This window comes from Ranitomeya variabilis, chromosome 2 (assembly GCF_051348905.1).
Source record: "Ranitomeya variabilis isolate aRanVar5 chromosome 2, aRanVar5.hap1, whole genome shotgun sequence".
NCBI lineage: Eukaryota > Metazoa > Chordata > Amphibia > Anura > Dendrobatidae > Ranitomeya > Ranitomeya variabilis.
Window position 1 is genome coordinate 252,205,489 of NC_135233.1, and position 13,897 is coordinate 252,219,385.

At 47.0% G+C, this 13,897-nt stretch overlaps 2 protein-coding genes and 1 long non-coding RNA gene across 4 annotated transcripts in view; 1 reads left to right on the plus strand and 2 right to left on the minus strand.

Moving 5' to 3' along the window:
* UAP1L1 (UDP-N-acetylglucosamine pyrophosphorylase 1 like 1) lies at positions 1-8,874 on the minus strand. Its single transcript, XM_077284618.1, has 9 exons — positions 8,455-8,874; positions 6,739-6,943; positions 6,460-6,635; positions 6,070-6,242; positions 5,423-5,616; positions 4,969-5,109; positions 4,701-4,886; positions 4,555-4,621; positions 1-1,114 (listed from the first exon to the last, which is right to left on the minus strand). The coding sequence occupies exons 1-9, from the start codon at positions 8,741-8,743 to the stop codon at positions 1,046-1,048; spliced, it is 1,500 nt and encodes a 499-aa protein (XP_077140733.1). The 5' UTR covers positions 8,744-8,874; the 3' UTR covers positions 1-1,045.
* LOC143805372 (uncharacterized) lies at positions 8,813-13,015 on the plus strand. Of its 2 annotated transcripts, none has more exons than XR_013221230.1 (4): positions 8,813-8,950; positions 10,269-10,436; positions 10,542-10,752; positions 12,096-13,015. It is a non-coding gene; the product is annotated as an uncharacterized LOC143805372 (long non-coding RNA). The 2 variants fall into 2 exon arrangements; XR_013221229.1 differs by having other exon boundaries at positions 12,015-12,149.
* Positions 10,765-13,897, minus strand: part of LOC143805371 (epithelial sodium channel subunit gamma-like) — a 21,854-nt gene continuing 18,721 nt past the window's right edge. The window contains exon 11 of the mRNA XM_077284621.1: positions 10,765-12,218. Coding sequence (XP_077140736.1) covers positions 12,009-12,218 — 210 coding nt within the window. The 3' untranslated portion in view covers positions 10,765-12,008. The remainder of the gene's footprint in view (positions 12,219-13,897) is intronic.

The window sequence follows — 13,897 nt, forward strand, 5'->3', positions numbered from 1 at the left end:
TCAAGAATCAGTCTCCAGTTTATTGGACCATCCTGGAATTAGAACGGACAGGATAGGATTCACTTCTTTGATGTTGTGCCCCCTAAGCAGACAGGTGTGTCAACAAATAATATCATGATTTATGAACGGCAGCATTTTATGGCACTGTCAGTGCAATTCCTATAATCCAGCATTTGATAATTCAGAAGAAAAACCTCATCATGTCTGGACTGCATTAATGTAATAAACCACTTTATCACTTCATCTGTAATTTTATACTGCACCCATTTACTTACGCCCTCCCCATGGATCTGGACTTTGTAAAAGGCGGTGGGTTTTAGCAAGTCCCCGTCGATAATTGGGGTGGCGCAACACATCAGTCTTCAATGGCTGAACAAATACTGCACTTTTGCTATTACTAATGTTTTTGTTTCTGACCCAAGCAGGATGCAGCAGCTGTGCCTACCTATCAGTGTGGTTGATGAAGGGGCAAAGTCTGGTACTGCATCGCCGCTGATCTGCTGACACGGCATTGGTATTGTATTGTGTGTATGTGGCTGCAACTGACATAATGAAAGAGGGCATTTTACACAAATTATATAAAAGCAAGCATGTGGCAGTGTGAGGTCCTCTGCCTACATCATCAGATACTTAGACTGCAGTTCTGATACCTCCTCCCACATCCATCCTGAATAAGCTGCAGTGTAAAGCATGGAGGAGTAAGTGCTTGAGGAGAGGTTTTGACGCAAGAACTGACAATTGTAAATCAGAGGTAGTGAGAAATGCTGCACAGAGAAAAGCTGGAAAGAAGCCTGTAAATCTACCTATTATCAGGGTGATGTGAATACAGAGCTACAGAATTCACACCACCAACTGCTTGTCCTAAAATGTATACCATGTGTGGCTGATGTCCAGCACCAACCTCGATGGCGACCTCCTTCATTTTTGGTTTTCTAGTAATTTGCTGCCACACAAGGCAGTGATTCTCAGTTCTCCCGCGCCTGGTGGTGACGGACCATAAAGCTCCTCTGCACCCCCCCAGCAGGGATCAGCTCTTCATTTCTTCCTACACCCTCTTGACATCCAGGGTGAAGGGGGATGAGATTTCTTTTTTGCTCAGAAGCACATCTAGGCCCTGCAAGCAGAAGAGACCGAGTCAGTCACATCCAATGAGAGATTATAAGCTTTATTTTTATATAGCGCTAACATATTCCGCAGCGCTTTACAGTTTGCACACATTATCATCCCTGTCCCCCATGGGGCTCACAATCTAAATACCCTATCGGTATGTCTTTTTGAATGTGGGAGGAAACCGGAGTACCCGGAGGAAACCCACGCAAACACGGAGAGAACATACAAACTGTTTGCAGATGTTGTCCTTGGTGGGGTTTGAACCCAGGACCCCAGCTCTGCAAGGCTGCTGTTCTATCCACTGCGCCACCGTGCTAAGACCAGCAGTAATAAGCTCTGGGGTCTGGACAAATACCCCATATCTGTAAAAGCTGGCAAAATTATATAATAAATGTAATCTACTACAAAAAACTAACTCGCACCTATGAACAGAATAAAGCAAGTGTGAACAGGTGTAAGCATAATATACAGGACAAACAGAACAAGGCAGCCTCTGTAAGTGCCGAGATGCAAACATAGAATGTATGAGATGGGAACTGCATTACTGCTACATAGAACATACTTATAAAAAGGAAGGTAAATAACGCATGAGAGTCCATCAACCACGGCAAGGTGACCTTTCGGTGATGGGACCCTAAACCTAATATTTATCAGATATCTCTCCCGGGCTAAAAGCTACAAATTTTAAGGGCAGGTAGGATCCAGCACTAATTAAAAAAAGGCCTTGCTAATACTGGCGTATAACACGGCTGAGTGCCATGCAATGTTTTATCTGATAGCACTCAGCCCAATGTTTTTACTATGGGGCAAGTGCAGATCTGTGATTATTTTCTCATATCGATTCAGCATGAGAAAACAATGGCAGCATGCTGCGAGACCCGACTCACAAGCACCCATACACGTCTATGGGTGTGTGTGAAACATCGGACTGCAATCGGATGTCATCAGAGTGCAGTGTGATTACTGCGGATGCCAGCAATAGACGAGATGCACAATGCACTGACACTCGGCTCACACTCTTGACAGAGTTTGAACTGAGTGACATTGGCATAATCGACCCTGATTATCTGGAATGACAGAACATACACTTGTGTGACTCCGGCCTTTACAGACTGTGCACCCCATCCATCAACCTGAGGCTATGTTCCCAACATTTTCCCTGCGTCAAAAATTTCCTGTGCTTCTTTCTAACGCAGAGTAAAGTGACCTGTGGTTGGTTTTTCAAATCGGCAGCATGTCAGTTTCTCTTGCGGGTAAGAGATAGTTGTGGGTTAGTATTCTGTGCAGATTTTCACCATAGACTTAAGGTACCTTCACACTAAGCGACTTTGCAACGAGAACGACAACGATCCGTGACGTTGCAGCGTCCTGGATAGCGATATCGTTGTGTTTGACACGCAGCAGTGATCTGGATCCCGCTGTGATATCGCTGGTCGTTGCTGAAAGTCCAGAACTTTATTTGGTCGTCAGATCGGCGTGTATCGTCGTGTTTGACAGCAAAAGCAACGATGCCAGCAATGTTTTACAATGGTAACCAGGGTAAATAAATGGTAAATAAATGGAAATGGCGGTCCGTCAGCAGCAAAAAACGTTACATGTGACGTGTGGCAAAGCGTCGCAATGCGACGCTAATGCTAATCAATGGTGAAAAAACGCATCCTGCTAGCACTTTTGCAGGACGCGTTTTTTCAACCAAACGACGCATAGCGACGTGCAGTGCACGACGCTAGTGTGAAAGTAGCCTTACATACCTAAAAGTCAAAAACGCATGTTAAAAAAATGCTGATGGCTCTAATGAATTGGCCAATTTATGAGATAAGTCCCTTCCTTTTTATAAGTATATTCTATATAGCAGTAATGCGGTTCTGATCTCATATATTCAGTGTTTGCATCTTAGCCTTACAGAGGCTGCTGTGTTCTTTTGTTTGTATAAAATGTAATCTTCTGTTAATATGTAGGCCCTCCAGTCCGGTTTACACTACACCTCTGGACGTCTCAGAGACGAGATCAGTGTACGATCAGCGGGGGGCGCTGTGAACCTTACAACTGCAACAGAGGCGCTAGGACATTTTTAGTGAGGTTTTCACTGAAGGCCACATTTGACCCCCCATATTCTATATTTTTCACAGTTTGGGCCTATTTTGGGTATTAGCCTGAATCCTAAGGACTCAGGAGCTGAACCAACGTCATGTAATGCTGGTGCCCGTTGTGCTATACAACCAGCAATGTAAGTGATGAGAACTAGCTTAACTTCCTAGATGCCGCTGTCAATCATGACAATGGCATTTAAAAGGTTGGAAACAGAAATGAACCTTTCTGACCCCCATAGTCCCCTACCCTCTACACAAAGGGACTGCAGGGTTTCGATGTAATGGCACCTGGGAAGATCCTACTGAAGGCCTCCCATACCTGCCTCTTTTATTCAGCTATGAAGCCTGCGGCAGGCTCCACAGGGGATCGGCAATTATACAGTACACAGTAATACTACAGTGCAACACTGTATCATATAAGAGATAAAGTGATTTCACAGCAATCCCTGCATGTGTTTCGGCTGTCAAACAGCCACGACACATGCAGCCGCGGGGACTCAAACATATTATTCAAGCACGCCGAAGACACTCAGTTAGCACATGAGCATGCTCAGATAACACTTTATATAAGCAGATTCACTCATGAGTAATGAAAATCTAAAAGAAAAAAAAAATGGTACTGCTCATGAGTAATTATTCAAAGAAATAAAATATTTACCCTGTAAAAGCCAAAAGAGAGGGTGAAAAAAGGAAGTATCACTGTTTTGGGTTTTTTGTCACTTGACCTCCCCAAAAAAATAAAAATAGATTGGAAAATCGTATGGAGCCTAAATGGAACTAATAAAAGCTACCGCTCATACACAAAAAAACATCGCGATGGCTCCCAAAATAAGGCAAATGGACCAATTTTGGGGGGCACGTGTTTTCTGTAGTAAAACAAAAGCACAAATTTTATATCAACGTCAAAATAATAATAATTTTTTTTTTTCTTTGAACTTGGAATTTTTTATTCTTATTTTCCAGCATACCATGAATTAAAATTAATGATGTTATATAAAACTACAACTTGTCTAGCAAAAAAAGAAGGCCTCATACGGCGATGGACACGGAAAAATAAAGTTATGGTTTTAGGAACAGGGGAAGGAATAAATGAAACCGCAAAACTGGAAAAAATCTCAATAGTGAAAGAGATAGTCTAATGAACACATGCCATAGTAGGCCATATGAAGGTAACAGGGGGGTGACTAGCTCCAGACCCCAATCTATGAGACAGGTCGGGTAACTAAAACTGATTGCTGCACATTTCTTGCTTTGTGTGTCCCTCTAAGAAAATGACTCTGGTAGTAGAGGGGTGGTCTGGGCCGTGTATGGTGGCATCACCAGCTGATGTGTGCATTACTCTCACACCACTCACCTCTCCGAAATAGGAGATTAGCGGGGAAATCTCACACACCGCAGGGGGATCTTCCACTTCAGAAACCCTACAAAGAGGAGATGTAAATGAATAATAAGCAGAGGGGCTGTGGTGAAATGCATGGGCGCAGCTCACTGAACACTAACCTGGCGTTCTCGGCTATGGCACAGCCATTGGCATCAGTAAACGTAGCCCTGGCTTCCAGAGCCCAGCGGTAGTGCTGCCATAGAAGCGAGCGTCTCGCTGTAGTCGGGGTGTCCTTATTGGCCGTATCTGCGTTTTTTAAGGGGGAGAATTCCTCTTCCCTGATAACTTCAAATGCCACAAAGTTCCTGCAAATGAAGACAGAAGACCGGCATCACCCATACGGGCATCCGTCCATAGCATCAGGGCAGTGTGCAGAATATCACTCACTTGGCAAACTGGAAGACGTCGAACACAAACTTCTCCATCTTTATCCCGTTCGGTCGCGTGGGCTTCACCAGATTTCCTTCTTCATCCACATAAGGGACTTTCTTGATGGCTACATGGTATCCCAGGCGCTCCCCTAGGGCCCTGAGGAAAGGGGCACAAGGGTATTTAATAGACCGTATTGGTCACAGCTGGCATGTTGTTTCAAAGGACGATAAGTGGCTGCCATGAACATGTAGCATCACTTATCTCTGGATGGCAGAATGATCGACCACTGGACAGTATGGAGAGACCCTGCGGCAAAGAGCTGTGATCCGAAACCCCTGAGATAAGCCAGCCACACACGTTATACAGACTGGATGACTCCCAGTTACAGGCTGCATTACCATTGTTTGCTATCAATGAATTGGAACGTCACAGAAAAGTACGTACATGCCCCCACTGATAGCGCACTGACCCGGCTATGTTCTTCAGGAAGTCCAGGGTGAAGAAATGATTGCAGATGTTGCCAGCGCTATAGGTCAAGCTGCCATCAGGGTTACGCATCTCAGCTGTGACAGGGCTGACCTCGCTGTACTCCACAACCTGGTAGATGCCGTCCACCTGGCACACGACCCCGACTGGCTCCGATGGGTATGCCTTCTCCACCACCTGAGTTACCAAAAAGATGCATTAATAATGCATACAAGAATAATGACTCCCATTATCCATTGATAAAGGATAAAAACAGAAAATATAAAAGGTGGCAAAAAGAGTGTCCCCTGTTCATAATGAGGGATACACCAGAGACCATAGGGAATTTGGGAACCAGTGGGGTCTCTGTGACCAACTAGCTCCAGACTATCCTTTACAGGTCTACCGTAGGAAAACCTTATTCATGGAGATGTCCAGGCCCAATATAAAAAGGGTATGAAAAAGTGCAAGTCCACGAAGGGTGGGGCACATTGTTTAGGCAACCATTCGACAGCCAGTGAGTATTGCACCCAAGCATGATATTTGCTATGTATGGTTACTCAGCATATGTATGTGGGGTTGCATTTCACCGTACCAGACCTGATGTCAAGATGAGGCCTCCACAACCCCAAGAGTAATTTGGTCACTAACCTTAGCCCCACAATCGGCCCCTTTGGACACACAGAACCCCACAAACACGGGATCGGCCATCTTCACCAGTATATTGTCCACACAGTAGACGTGGATGTAACAGACACCTCGCGCCTCCATGTCTTCCAGTATGTGGTTGTCAGCCAGGGCTCTGTACAGGCCGCCATTGCCATCTGGAGTGACACATGTCATGGTAGATATGAGGCAAATCCCCAATATAATGTTATAAATGGTGCAATCAGGGGCAGGTTATGACAGTTTATAGGCTGACTGTAAATAGAAAGATGGAGAGATTACTAATTAAGCGATTAGACTCTATATTGGAGGCCAGATGCCCCAGGACCCCGTATAGCACAACCCCACCCCCCCACAGCTGCCTTCACGAATTACCTGGAGCCATAGCAACCTTATCCTTCCTTTCCAAAATGGCCCGTCCATCGAACCCGACCGCGGGCAGCATCCTTTGCTCAAACATGACGACATCTGCCTGATCAATGCCGAAGAAGTTGTGCTCCTCAAAAAACTCCTGCGTGGGGTTCAGGGTGAACTCGCTGGTCATGATGTACCTGAGGGGACGAGAGTTCATGTACAGATCATGGACCCTTCTATATACTGGGCCGCTATGTGCATTGTGGGAACGCTGACCCCCATGGATACAAAGCCCCTTACCATGGCACCGTGCACTGCACAGTGTGTTTCTCTCCGGCCAGCTGTTGCAGACGCAGGATGCGCTCCGCCTGGATCTGGTACAGAGTCTTCCCACTGGGCAGCCCCACATTGTACATGCCTTTGGGGTAAGTCACTCCCAGACGTGTGCCCTGACCCCCGGCCAGCAGCAGGACAGCCACCTTGTTTTCTGAGATCTGGCGGTAACCTGTAAGACATGATAATTAGACCATGAAGACCACAGTCCAGTGAGCCCCAGCGGCCATAGTGGGAGTTTAGTCAGTGCACTATGATTATGTGTATAGTACAGTATGTATATATATGGCACATAGTGAGTACTGTACAGTATATAGTGCAGCCGCTGACCAGGCACAATCCCAGGAAGAAGAGAGCGGCTGACATCACAAGACTTGGCCTGTATCCTGAGTGCCCCTACTAACCAGTAACCCTGGGGGCACAGCGCATACAAGGGTCACACTGGGGGGCACAGAGTATAGAATGGCAACACGGGGGGGGGGGGGGGGGCACAGCGCATACAAGGGTCACACTGGGGGGCACAGGGTATAGAATGGCCACGCCAGGGGAGAACAGGGTATAGAATGGTCACACTGGGGGGCACAGGATATAGAATGGCCACACCAGGGAAGCACAGCGTATAGAATGGCCACACCAGGGGAGAACAGTGTATAGAATGGTCACACGGTATAAAATGGTCACACTGGGGGACACAGGGTATAAAATGGCCACACTGGAACAGGGTATAGAATGGTCACATTGGGGGGCATAGGAAATAGAATGGCCACATTGGGGGGCACAGGAAATAGAATGGCCACATTGGGGGGCACAGGAAATAGAATGGCCACATTGGGGGGCACAGGAAATAGAATGGCCACATTGGGGGGCACAGGAAATAGAATGGCCACATTGGGGGGCACAGGGTATAGAATGGCCACATTGGAGGGCACAGGAAATAGAATGGCCACATTGGGGGCACAGTAGTAGACTGCGGACTGGGTCCCATTTTATTGTACGTTTACTTGTACTGGGTACAAAGTTCTGTAGATTGCAAGACATGCAGACATCGCACAATATAAGGGGGCCAGGGCAGGTTATCACACACCATGGTGACACCAACGGGTACAAGGTCTCAGATTACTGCAGTAAATACATTATACAATGTGAGGGGCTCACACATGTGTACAGGGCACTATGCATGGGATTTGGGTGCAGACAGATGATGAGAGCTGCCCTCACAAATACCCCCCTATCTTCTTTTATTGGGGCACAATGCCACTCCCCCTCCCCCTCGGGTCACTCACACACCTCCCCCTCTCGGGTCACTCCCCCTCCCCCTCTCGGGTCACTCCCCCTCTCGGGTCACTCCCCTCGGGTCACTTACACTCCTCCCCCCCCTCGGGTCACTCACACACCTCCCCCTCTCGGGTCACTCACACTCCTCCCCCCCTCGGGTCACTCACACACCTCCCCCTCTCGGGTTACTCCCCCTCCCCTCCCCCGGTCACTCCCCCTCTCGGGTCACTCCCCTCCCCTCGGGTCACTCACACTCCTCCCCCCCTCGGGTCACTCACACACCTCCCCCCCTCGGGTCACTCACACTCCTCCCCCCCTCGGGTCACTCACACACCTCCCCCTCTCGGGTCACTCACACACCTCCCCCTCTCGGGTCACTCCCCCTCCTCCCCCTCTCGGGTCACTCACCCTCCTCCTCCCAGGCTCCCCGCTCCTCCAGGTTGTTCCTCCGGACGCTCCCCATGAATTCTGCCGGTACAGGGCGCATCCTGTCGTCCAGCCGTTGGGGGGCGCTGCTCTCCTGGACATAGGCTTGCAGTGCCCGGCCGCAGTGCTCCCGCAGCTCCCGGGCGTCCAGCAGCCTCAGCTCCGATAGTAGTGACTCCCGCTGCCCGGAGCCCAGCTCTTCCCAGAAGCTCAGCAGCTGCTCCTGCTCGGCCTCCTGCAGTCTCCGCCGGATCTCCCGCTCACACTCCATAGCGCCGGTCCGTTACTATGGAAACTGGAGAGACTGCGGAGCCCTCTGGTAACTATGGAGACCAGGAGTTCACTGATCACCTGAGGGCCCCGGAGCTGAGGGCGGAGACTGCCGGAACTGCGGGGGGCGGGCTCTCAGGCGTCACGTGACTAGGGCTCTCCATATGAATTCACTGGGCGGGAACCTCATGAGGTAGAAGCTGCTGAGGTAAGAAGTTACCAGTCGCGGCTGCTCTGCGGGGAGCTGGTGTGTGCGGAGGTGTGTGGCCCCCATATATTACCCACCACAATAATGTCAGTCACCATACCCCCATAATAATGTCATTGGAAAGACGCGTCGCATGTGTGTCTCCACGGGGAAGCCGCGGCTGCCAGAGCGTGCATACTATGCTGTAACATCCGGATGCTGCGGATAACACAATGCCCCCATAATAATGTCAGTCACAACTCCCCCATAATAATCAGATCAACGTATGTCCAATAGTAACTAGGGCACTTCACAATAATGAAACAACCAATCCCATATGAAAATACATATAGGATAAAGAAGAGATCCCAAAAATAATATAAAAACCAATATTTTATTAATCGCTTATTAAAAAAACACATGTAAACTAAGCAAAATGCTGTTAGGGGACGCTAGAGCACACCATGAAAAAAATGTATTCAAGTGGGAATAATATGTAAAAAAAAAAAAAATACAATAAAGGTACTAAAAAAATACCGAAATAGATGGGGAGCAAATTTATATCTCATATAGTCAAAAGACCTCAATAACACATGTTAATAACATCTGCAAAACCCATATATAGGAATGTAAATAAATATAGCTGCAAATATATCGGTATAAAAAATAGTAACAAAAAACCCCTCAGGAATAATGAATTCCACATTGCGCATTTACATAATCAATGAGGTATGAACAAGTTAGGAAGTAATGGGGAGCGCCCCGGAAGAAGCAGGCGGCGAAACGTGCGTCGGGGTGAAGGGACGCCACAAGCACCACTACCACTAAAAGGTAATTATTTTTCCCATGAGGTTTTATTGACTGCATATGTTGATAGGTCACTTTCACTGGATGGGTTATGAAGACATTGACTTTACTTACTCCTGCCTACCCTTTATGAAGCTCCCGGGTTATCATGCTCAGGGGCTAAGTTATCCATTTCTTGCTATCTTCTTTGTACCTCATTGATTATGTACCTTGCGTAATTTAGAATTCATTATTCCTGAGGGGTTTTTTTTTGGTTAATATTTTTTTATACCGATATATTTTCAGCTATATTTCTATATATGAGTCTGGGCCCATTTGGGGTTGAGGCCTCGGTCACTGTCCTGCAGCAGTGGTGTTGGCGCCTTACCTCACCGCTGTCCTAGATCCCATATACCTGACATACATGTGACCTGACGGGATAACGCACGGTTTATGTTTATTCCTGATTTTCGCAGAGGTAATCGTCTCCACTTTATATATAACGTTTTTCTTGCTTGTGTAGAATATAAGCTTTCACATGCCTGTTTTGCAGTGAATACTGGGGTCTTTGTGCAGCCGGGCGGTGAGGATTGTGGGGGCGCTGCCAACATCTGCCCTGAGCAAACATTCCCTGCAGAGAGCGGCCACTGTGCCCTGGGGCGGACATCAGGACAGAGCCGCATCTTCTAGAGAAAACATGTTTTGCAGGTCAGACCAATAGGTACATAATGTACAAGATGGATTTAAAGGGGAACTCCACAGTATAAATCCTCGGCGTCGTTTTCTGCATATACCTAAAGTGTTCTGCTGGTTTTCTGTTTTGCAGTGCATTGTGGGGGCTATTTAGAAGTGATCTGTTTGGTCATATGACTAACAAAGGGGTGGAGCCAAACCACCGATTCCAAAGGTGACCAACAGAATTTATCAATGCAGCTCTGGATGTGACTAGAGGAAGGACATAGTCACTCAACCATTTATGTACATTTAACCAAGTAATGTACTGAAGCTTGGATGGAGCGTCTCCAAATGCCATAGAGGTAAGGGGCCGCCGTGTGACCGCCCCCTGAAAAAGTGACAGAATGTGGATGACTGGAGGGAGGATCATAATAACCACTGTACATTACTGCTGATGGGGGTATCCATATAGCAGGGACTCCATTTTATGCATCCCTATTAGACCCCAGGACGACTTGCCACACCGCTGGGAACCTGTATATCAATATGTTTATTTCTGCTCACACTATATTCAGCATTACACTAAATGTTTCCACAGTAATAATCAGGAGGGATTAATATCACAATATATGCAGAACATCAATACCAATACAACATCACTCCTACAGGCGTCATTATCAACTGCTGACATATTAGTGCCCTGTGCATTAAAGGGGGGGGGGGTTGTCCTAGACATCTGGGGGTCCAACACTGGATCTGGTGTTTGCTGTTCTGGCCGGATGTTAACGGTATATGGAGCCGCTACAGCTCAGCTCCGTACATGGTGTAGTGGCCAGTCTCAGTACTGCACCTCATCTCCTATTGAAGTAATTGTGATTTGAGCTACAGTAAAGAAAATAGCCAATGCACGGTGTACGGGGCTGAGCTACTTCATATAGGCTGTTACCTTTAAAAAACAAACTAACAGCGCTTTACTTACCCTCCCCAGGTTTAGCATTGTGTGTCCGGTGCTTCCCCATTCTCTGTTGTTTGGCTGCAGCAGTGTCTAATGTCAGGACGCAGCCAATCAATGAACTCAATGACCCAGATTTTTTGAAAGAAGACACATTTTTAAAGTTAGCAAAAGGTGCTGAATTAGATGTTTTACACCAATAACCATAAAATGAAAAATAGTCTTTGTTTCCCCAATGCAGTGTCCCCAACCCGGTTGTCAGAGCATGATGGGAGTGGTAGTCTTGTAACAACCACCAGTTGGGGAACTCTGCTTTAGTGCAACATAAGCAAGATGATTTCCCTACCTACGTGGGTCCCCTTCCTCATCACTATATACCTAGGGACCTGAGAAAGATGTGACAGCAGCCATATTAGATGCCACCTAGCTTCCGAAAACAGATAAAGAATTGGTTGATTTTCGGTTCCTACTTGACAGCGTGGCAAGCCTGGGTGACTGATATTGGGGATAGCAGAGATTGTTGGGGGTGTTTTGCAGTGTTTTCGGCTATACATTTATTATAATGGCTATACACACGAGGGCAGGGCGGAATCGTAGCACACCATTTCCCATCACTGCAATTTAACTATACTATGAGTCCCCAAATCCACAGCCCCTCTCTTTCTGTCACAGCTTGGTGGTCTTCTGTAGGTAGATGGTGTTGTGCTTTTGCATATAAGGGTTGGCGTATCCCTCCTTGTTGGTCGTCCTCAGGCATCTTTGGATAAAAAGCAGAATGACATCCAGCAGCAACTCGAAGAACTCCGCCAGGGTACAAACAGAGAAGCCCACCCACAGGCCTACCAAGCCCCCCATGTTAGAGATGAGGTTGATTTCCTGCAAAAAAAAAGAAAAAAAAATCCTACACAAGTCTGCAGAGCTCTAGTCACATTCAATATGTGTGCAGAATTATGTCATTGCACCATCTCCTGATGCCAGTGTGACCAGGACCCCCATGATGTTGTCTTCATCTCCTTTGCGCTCCTCCATATAAAACCAGTATGAAATATATATACACTGTGTGCAGAATTATTAGGCAAGTTGTATTTTGATCACATGATACTTTTTATACATGTTGTACTACTCCAAGCTGTTCAGGCTTGAGAGCCAACTACCAATTACCGTATATACTCGAGTATAAGCCGACCCGAGTATAAACCGACCCCCCTAATTTTGCCACAAAAAACTGGAAATTAATGACTCGAGTATAAGCCTAGGGTGGGAAATGCAGCAGCTACCCGTAAATGTCAAAAGTAAAAATGGATACCAATAAAAGTAAAATTAATTGAGACATCAGTAGTTTAAGTGTTTTTGAATATCCATATTGAATCAGGAGCCCCATATAATGCTCCATACAGTTCATGATGGGCCCCATAAGATGCTCCATACAGATATTTCCCCCATATAATGCTGAACATGGCTCCATAAGATGCTCCATACAGATATTTGCCCCATATGCTGTTGCTGTGATTTAAAAAAAAAAATCACATACTCACTTCTCGTCGCTCAGGTCCCCGGCACTTGCTATATTCACCTGTCCTCCGTTCCACCGCCGAGCGTCTGTGTCTTCCCCGTCCTCCGCACTGACGCTCAGGCAGAGGGCGGCGCGCACACTAATCGTGTCCTCTGACCTGAGCGTCACTGCAGAGGACACAGAAGACACAGCTGCGCCGACGGTGGAATGAGGAACAGGTGAATATAGCGCACTGCCCCCGCCATACTCACCTGCTCCCGGCGCGGTCCCTGGACGTCCCTGGTTCTCCGGGCGCTGATGGCTTCTTCCTGTGTTGAGTGGTCACATGGTACCGCTCATTACAGTAATGAATATGCGGCTCCACCCCTATGGGAGTGGAGTGGGGTCCATATTCATTACTGTAATGAGCTGTATCATGTGACCGGTCAATACAGGAAGAAGCTGTCAGCGCCCGGAGAACCAGGGACGGCGCCGGGAGCAGTTGAGTATTATTAGACAGCTACCGCTCCCCCTCCCCTGCCGACCCCTGGGAATGACTCGAGTATAAACCGAGAGGGGCAATTTCAGCCTAAAAAAATGGGCTGAAATTCTTGGCTTATACTCGAGTATATACGGTAAGTAAATCCGATGATGTGCATCTCTGTAATGAGTAGTGGTGTTGTCTAATGACATCAAAACCCTATATAAGGTGTGCTTAATTATTAGGCAACTTCCTTTCCTTTGGCAAAATGGGTCAGATGAGAGATTTGACGGGCTCTGAAAAGTCCAAAATTGTGAGATGTCTTGCAGAGGGATGCAGCAGTCTTGAAATTGCCAAACTTTTGAAGCGTGATCACTGAAGAATCAAGCGTCTCATGGCAAATAGCCAACAAGGTCACAAGAAGCGTGTTTGTCAAAAAAGGCGCAAAATAACTGCCCATGAATTGAGGAAAATCAAGCCTGAAGATGCCATTTGCCACCAGTTTTGCAATATTTCAGAGCTGCAACGTTACTGGAGTAACAAAAAGCACAAGGTGTGCGATACTCAGGGACATGGCCAAGG